Raw genomic sequence first — 8,088 nt, 5'->3', positions numbered from 1 at the left:
CAAAGGCAAAAGTGGTAAAGTAAAATGGAAAATGGCTTTCACACACACACACACATACACACACACAGTCGAGTCATCCACCCACCGACAGCCTCTCTCAATAATAAATGCAAAACTGCAACGGGCAAAGGAGAATTGCATTTTAGGTAAACATAGAGCCCCATAGTGGCAGAATCCTGTAAGGGTGGTGTGAGCGGAAAGCGGAGTAGTGGCTGCTGGGTGAAGGTGGCAGAGCGATGCTGCGGGTTAAATGGGTGTGCTGGGGCGTGGGCATTGCGGGGTTAAGGCGGGGTCCTGGCGCTTGTCCAATTGACGTAAATCGTGCGCATGTTTTGGCAGCCAAAATGACTGCGGCTAAAGGCATGGAGACGCGACAAAAAGAGAAAGACAGAGAGGTGGAAAGGTCAGCAAACTTGGTGCATTTCAGGGATGCTATCAAAGTGATCGATGAACAACGAAAGTAAGGATTTGTACACGTTATTCATTTATCAATGGACACTAGAGGAGTTTAAGGAGAGAGCTACAAGATTGATCTATACAAAGATCGATAGATGATAGATGAAATGACAATTCAATTCAACATTTCAGTAGACAATTTCTACGTATGTTATATACAAATAATCCAAGTAGGCTTTCAACCTTCTGAAGCATTCAGCTAAAATACTTCCAAAACACCAACAACGTTTCGGAACAAATTATTTACAAGGAAATCTACAAAAAGCTTTTACCTTGGAATGGATCCGCAAGAGAACTCCGAGTTGGATAGAAAGAACGCAGAGGAGCCCGCTCCATCGATGAAGATTAAAATCAAGCCAAAGGTACGCATCGTTGAAAATGGCAGCACAGAAGTACCTGCCAGCTCTACGAGTACCAACTATGGCGGTAGTATCGTCCAATCCATGGGTGGCGGTACAGTGGCCTGCAGCATCGGCAGTGCTACTGCTAGCGCTTCCATCTCTTCGACCATTAATCAGACGATTGCATCAGAGCCAATGGCGATGCCACAACCCACACTGCGTCTCGTTCTGCGACGTCCCGACACGACCCGTCGGGTTACCTTCCACGTTGATGTTGTCGACAACGAGAACATGAATCGTCGCAAGTCCAAGTGCTGTTGCATCTACAACAAGCCGCACCCCTTCGGCGAGAGCTCCTCCGAAACGGATGACGAGTGCGAGCACTGTTTTGGACATCCCGAGGTGCGGGCAGAGAATCGCCAAAGGAAGATGAAGGCCGCCTGTGGTTGCGGCTGTAGGGGAGGTCACACTCACTCGGATGCCACAGAGTTGGTGTCAGAAGAGCAAGGGACCTCAGGGTCCCAGGCAGAATATCAAACATCTGCTCAGCACACCGCTGATGATCCGGATGGGGAAGCCCAAGAAATGCCTGCCATAGTAGAGGAGCCAAAACTAGTCGAATTTCCAGAGATCTCAGCAAAGCAGAAGCAACACAAAGGGGAGGAGGACACACTCTCCTAGTCTTCTCAAAACAAAAACTTTAAATCTTAAGAAAATTTAAAATTAAACAGAAATTATTTCCCCCAATCATTTGCCGTCCTTTTCCGGTCTTCTCTTGCAAGTTTTTCGCTCCATCAAGGCCATTCCGAAAGTTGTCCCGGGGGCAGCTTGCTGCAAAATGCTTTCCTGTTCCTGTCACTCAGTCATGGGGGCTGAAACCGCAGAAAAACACTGGCACACGCCCCCCTCGAACAGTCACGCCTACGAACGCATGGCAATGTCGATATCCTTTCGAATCCCCCATCCCCACGACCTCACCATCGTGTGTCTATTGATTGATTATGCGAACTGTCTGCGCGAACTTGTAACTAGATTAATGAACTTTTTGCCTGGATGCAGTGCATCCTGCTGCCACCGCATTATCCCTACATCCCCACTCCTACTCGTGCGTCATGCCACTCGAGTCTGCAGTTGTCGTGCGGCACAATCCCTGCGTAATATTTTGTGTCTCTGGCTCTTTCTGGTCTTGAATCCATTGAGTGAGAATTTTCGGTTGGCAGCGATGCGATGATGCACCATATGTGGCAGGATTCGCGCAGTTTGTCCCCCTCCCACTCCACTCTATTTCCAGCTGTTGGGTTGATGTGGTTGGTGTGTCGTCATGGCAGCCCCAAATTACAGCTGCAGCTACGAAAGGATGAAATGCTGCATCAATAAGTCCCCTCAGAATACTATTTCTCTATTCTTATTTAAACCCAAAATATTTCCCATAGTTTTTGTTCCCTGTTAAGCACTCTTCCTGCCATTCTTGTTGTTCCAATTTTCAGTAGCATCCAAGAGAGAAATCCATCCAGTTGGCAGCACTCCGAATGGGTAACCAAATAAAGCTGCGGGGCTGTACCACAATAAGCAGTGGGGCTCTGCGGAAAATGGGGGCGACTCTACCGGGGACTATGACGATGAGAAGGTTATGCAATTCCTGGCAAAAAGGGCGAAAAAAAGAACAGAAAAAATGGAGCGAAATATTTCTGTTTTGGTTTTTCTTCTCCTGTCAAACTTTGAACCCTTTTCGTGCTACACACAGAGAAAAGAGCACTCAAATTCGAATGGATGCACGTAGATTTAACAATGGGAGTTTTATATTTAGTTTAAATAGTATTCAAAATAGCATTTGTGTATGTTTAAAATACTCTTTGAAATGTTTATGTTCAACTGAAATGTTGTTAAATATAATTTCTATTTAATTCGCATTAAAGAGCTCTCTGTGATCGTTTTCTCTGAGTGCATCTGTGTGTTGTGTGTGCGGCATCAGACCGCATTTCAATATGAATGTGTGAGTGTGTGTATTTGTGAGTGGGAGTCACGTTAGTCGTTTTTTATGAGGTCTCTTGGCGCTTGATTCCGCGGCCCCAAACCGCATTTGAAGTGCTCGCCTCCGCAGCCAAAGGGAAAAAATACGCCAAAATAGGCAAGAGGAGTGGGGAGAGCAAAGATACAGATACAGATACATTTTGCATAACTCATACGTGTATGTACTACATCTGGTTCTACTACTACACATATATCCTATATGTGCCACGAGAATGGGGAGATGAATGGGGCGCTGGGATGGTTGGGATTTTTTAACTTGGTCAATGGGTCGACATCAACGAAGCTGAATGTTTCCTCCTCTTTTCACATTATTTACTTTCCATTTTTTGTGCTGCTGTTGCCATTTGCCATTTGCTCTTTTCTCTGTCTTTATTTTTGGATGGGATGAAAAGTGTGGCAGGCACTGGGCACATAGCCTTTGGAAAATTATTCCTTCTCCTTCAATGAATAAGTTGATGTTGATTTGCTTTCTTTGAACATGACACAAATATTTAGGATAGTTCTCGCTCGATTCAGTCAAAGGGGAACGCTAAGATATTTCAAGGGACACAATTCTGCGAAAGTCCTTTGTGATAGGTTCAAAATGAGTAAAAGCTATGAAATTGTAAATAAATATCTATTTTCCATGAAAATCACTCATACTCAATTAAAGTCTGCCGATTACTGAATACAATTTCTCCTTTGGACCTTTCTTCAAGCTATCTCGAGTCTCAGGCTCGAGTGCCACTTGTGGGCCACGAATTCAGGATTACCTTAAAGTCTAAGCTCATAAAAGCCAATAAAATTAGCTGTAAGTGTGTCCCCCTACTTTCTTGAGCCACTGTTTACCCACCTAATTCGCACCCTTAAATCCACAAATAATACGCACCTCCACAGATCTTGGAGCTCTCCTGAATAGCTCTTTGGAACTGGGAAATCCCTAGACTTCAATTCAATCACAACCTGCAATTAAAATTTTAGCTTAAGGATGCCATCGGGCTGTGGCTGGGACACGGCTGAGGATTTCGTTTTCTCCTGTTGGCCATAACACTCGAATAGCTTTGAGGTCAGCAATAAACAATTTGCGAGCAATTCCACAAAAATATTGTGGTCAAATGTGGGTAAAATGTGCCACAAGCAAGGGACCGAAACTCGAAGGACAGGAAATGAACCACAATTAAAATGGGGAATGGGGGAATGGGGGAATGGGTAAATGGGAATGTGGATGGGAGAAGCTTTACGTTTGGGTTCGGTTCCTCTGCCCCAGACACAAATAATGAGGCAAACCACAACAATTACAGCAAACAAACAAATCTGAAAAAATAAAAAAGCAATTGAGGAAAAGCTGGGAAACCACTCTGCCTCTCTATGTGTGCGTCCTGTGTGTGTGTCTGTCTGTCTCTGTGTATGTAAATGTTGTGAAATGTGCCAAAGTGAATAATTTCTTTTTAATTTCCACTTAAGTGACTTTTAAATGTTTCACACAGCCAACAAAAAATAAATAAAAATAAAAATATACAAAAGAGAGTCTAAAGAGCGGGAGAACCTCAAAGAGAAAGCAAAAGTAATGCAAGGAAGTCAAGGTACTTATGGAAATGGGGGGAAAATGGGTGGAGAAATGGTTAACAAGGGAACGGGAAGGACTGTGAATGATGGAAGGTAGACGACACGTCACTTTGACGCTCTCTGGTGTTGAAAATTGGCAGCCCAAAGAGGGAAGAGGGTGCACAAAGGGTCAGAGGTTGGCAGTGGGACAACTGGGCTGGGCTGAATGCTTTCTGTAGGCGTGGCACGTGTGGAATGAATCTGTTGACTGACAGGAGAATATATACTCAAGAGCTCAAGCTGTGGGTTTTTACTCGTTACTCGTTACTGTACTCGTTGTTTGTTCTGTGGTTGTTCTTTTCGTTTTTATTGTTATTTCTCCGTAGTCATCTCCACCTTTCTTTTGTGTCTTTTATTTGTTAAGTATCTCTCATTTTGGGTATTGAGTGAATTTCTATAAGCCAACTTCCACGTTTATGTCACAGATTTTTCGCGTCACTCTTGCACCTTTCCCTTGGCACTCGTCTTGTTCTTTCGTACTTTTCTGTATCGTTTATGTAATTGACTTCATTGCCAACAATCGATTCAAATAAAAAAGCATTCAGAGCACACAGAAAGGCAGCTCTTTGTACAGTGTCATACTCCCTTCCTCCATTTTCGTATTGCTTTCTGCATTTTCCTTTTATTTTTTTCTTCTTATTTATGGCTCACATTTTGAAGGCTCTTCAACAATTTTTGAGCATCGAAATGAATCCCACTTGAGAACGCACAGAGAACAGAACAGAACAAAAAAAAAGTGAATGTGATATGCAAATGGGGGAAATAGCAGAATAAGGACAACAGTATAGCAAAAGCATTGACAGCTCAGAGTCAGGCTTGGGTTTGGGGTGGATGGTCCTGGTGCTGAGTCAGCAAACATTTTAGCGACCAGAAAAAAGCTGCATCAATGGATAGATGATGGGCGGAAAATGCTGCAAAGTGTTACAATACAATTCCAATTCATTTCGGTAAGCCATTTTGTATAGAAAAAAGTCAATGAACAAGCCGTTAAGTACCCGAAAGTATTTTCATTTTCGTATACATGTTACTGTTCGTGACACCATGGATTTCCGCAGTCTCACACTACCCTTCTCACTCTCACTGATATAATTTTCTTAGTGAATATTATTAAATAAAGCAAAATAACCAACACATCCTCCTGCAATTAAAAGAACTTAATCCAAATATCCAAAGTATGCCTGCCCCAAAGGAAAAACAGAAGCCAGAATTACTCAAAGAAAAAAGAAGACATGAAGGCAAAGCCGATAACACAAATTTATGTATCATAATAAAGACAACAATAAAAATTGACTTCTCTGTTATATGTGGGGGAGGCTTGAACTCTGTTGTCAGAGCCCCGCTCACCCCCTTTTGACCAACACAAATCATATGAAGCAAATCATGTGAAGCAAAAAAAAACAGCAGCCACAACACACACACATCCCCTTGCAGGAGGAGGTCATTTTTACGCTGATGATGTCTATGACATTATCAGCAAAATTTATTAAATGACAGACACATAAATATATAATATATTAGGCCATAAATATATGGGGAACCTAGACCGGGAGAAGGTTTGCCACACCAAAGGGAGGGCTTATATAGAACGCATTGCATGAGCAAAACAAAAATATTGGGGAGAGTCGACCAAGCAGATATCCTATTATTTTTTAATACAAAGCAAGAACTTGCTCTTATCAGCCGTTTTATGGTAGCAATAAGCCAATTCTAGATAATTATTTAGCTCAAGCATGGGTCCATCAGGCGAAGAACAATTATTTGTTACAGGTATAATTTCTAACAAAAAGAGAACCTAAAACTACGGTACATATTTTCAACGTTATTCATTCTCCCGTCAACTAATTGCTCTCCCAATTATGGGAATTGAAGGGTATCCTAAAGTGGCAAGCAAAAAAAGTGAGCAGGAAACCAGAGCCAACAAAAAAACACAATAGACGAGCACTAGAACAAAATCACACGCGAAAAGACATAAAAACGAATTACAATATTTTAATTTAATGTCGTTATTATCGCGCACACATGGTGCTCTCTGGTTACAAGTACTACTCGTTTGGAGTTTCCCCCACAGGCTCCCAGTCTCCCAGGCTCACCAGTCTGTCTCGTGCATTATTATATAAAATAAATTGTCCTTTTTTTATATTTTATTTATTTTCTAATGGGTTTTGGAGTTGGAGGTGGCGCAGACACATGTGCGTGTGTGTGTTTTGGAGGTGGTAATATTATTGACATCTAAATTAGGAATATTAAAACAGCTGCCATCTAGCATTTCCTTAATTTCCCTTTCATTCCGTTTGAAGTTGGCTTGAGGGAGACAGAAAGTACGCGTCGACTGAGAAAATTAACTAGAGATGGTAGTTCTTTCTATTCTTTGATTCTCTTTTTGAAATAAAATCAGATTTAAAGACTTACTATGCTTCCTTTTTGAGGGTTTCCTTGCTGTCCCATTTCGCGTCCCGCTTTGATTTCTGGTGCATTTTGTTCACAGTGCACGATGAGATGCAACCGAAACTGAAATTGATGTCAAAATCCATGTGCCACGCCTATGACTACTATGTGTGTGTGAGGACGCTTATATCTTTGTTTGCCACATGGCCTGCTATAGCACCCTACCTCCTTCCCTCCCTCTCCTACTCCTCCTGCACGTACTCCTCCCCTTTCTATTTTTCTGTGCGCCTCCGCCCACTTTGCTTTTTCCTTTGCCTTACAATCGGTTACAGTCTCAGCTGTCAATGGATTCTTGACATTTTTTACTTAACACACAGAGCCAAGCCCCCACATACACACACACACACACAGTGGAAGAAAGAGTGACAGAAAGAGACAGATATAGAGAGAGAGGGAGGGAGGGTAGTGTGTTGTTTGGGCCCTGTTTTGTTGGCCCTTTCTGTTGTTTACTGCTTAAATCTGCCAATTTACTCGTTTACGTTTAGGCTTTATGCCAAGGCGTCGAGGGTTGCACAGGGAGTTTCTTCCTTGCTTGCTTATTTGCTGGTGTGTGTGTCTCTCTGTGTGTGTGTGTGTGTGTGTGTCCGTATGTGTGGTGTTGTCTCCTCTCGTATCGTATGTGTGTGAGGAAAATTAATATCTGTGTCATTTTTTGGGTTAATAAGGCTAAATTGAGTACATGTGCGAGACACACTTAATTATCATCATATTTATGACCGTCATGGGGTCTGCTGAAAGGAAGAAGAGGGGGTTCTTAGGGGGGTGCCCACTGTTCCAGGCCTTGTCTTCTTCATTTTTTATGCCCGCTTATTATGATTACTTGTAATTATATCGCATATTTGGCATTTCGGAACACAGCAGGGACTGCAGGCATTCAATATATTAAATTTCAATATCTAAAGTTTTAATCTGAAAGTTATTATGAAAATTTCAGCAGGAACATCTCAGCATAGAAATCAAAAACCCGGCCACAAATCATTCTACACAATTCACGTTTTCTCCTGTGAGTTCTGCTCGAGCTTCAGAAGTCTCTCATTGAGGGATTAAATACAGAGTCATATACAATATACTGCGAATATTTTTGTTTCTTCTCTACTGAAATTTATTCGAAATACTTCCACTTCCTGTCTTTTTGGTGTGCTTCTTGGTCTGAGGTACGTGCATCTTGTGATTAAAAAATAAAATTCAACAGCTGAAAAATACTTGTCCAATATGTAGAACCAGCGATGCC

The 8,088-nt window shown here is 42.2% G+C and overlaps 1 protein-coding gene across 1 annotated transcript; it reads left to right on the top strand.

Moving 5' to 3' along the window:
• The first annotated feature begins 663 nt into the window (after positions 1-663).
• LOC117588302 (type 1 phosphatases regulator YPI1) lies at positions 664-1,478 on the top strand. The gene has a single exon (XM_034279489.1). It carries the CDS (start codon positions 735-737, stop codon positions 1,476-1,478), a length of 744 nt encoding a protein of 247 aa, XP_034135380.1. The 5' UTR covers positions 664-734.
• Positions 1,479-8,088: the final 6,610 nt, after the last annotated feature.

This window comes from Drosophila guanche, unplaced genomic scaffold (assembly GCF_900245975.1).
Source record: "Drosophila guanche unplaced genomic scaffold, DGUA_6, whole genome shotgun sequence".
Taxonomy (NCBI): domain Eukaryota; kingdom Metazoa; phylum Arthropoda; class Insecta; order Diptera; family Drosophilidae; genus Drosophila; species Drosophila guanche.
This window is presented reverse-complemented; position numbering and strand designations above follow the sequence as displayed.

Coding starts and splice junctions, on each gene's coding strand:
- LOC117588302 (XM_034279489.1), top strand. CDS start 735: ATGGATCCGCAAGAGAACTCCGAGTTGGATAGAAAGAACGCAGAGGAG.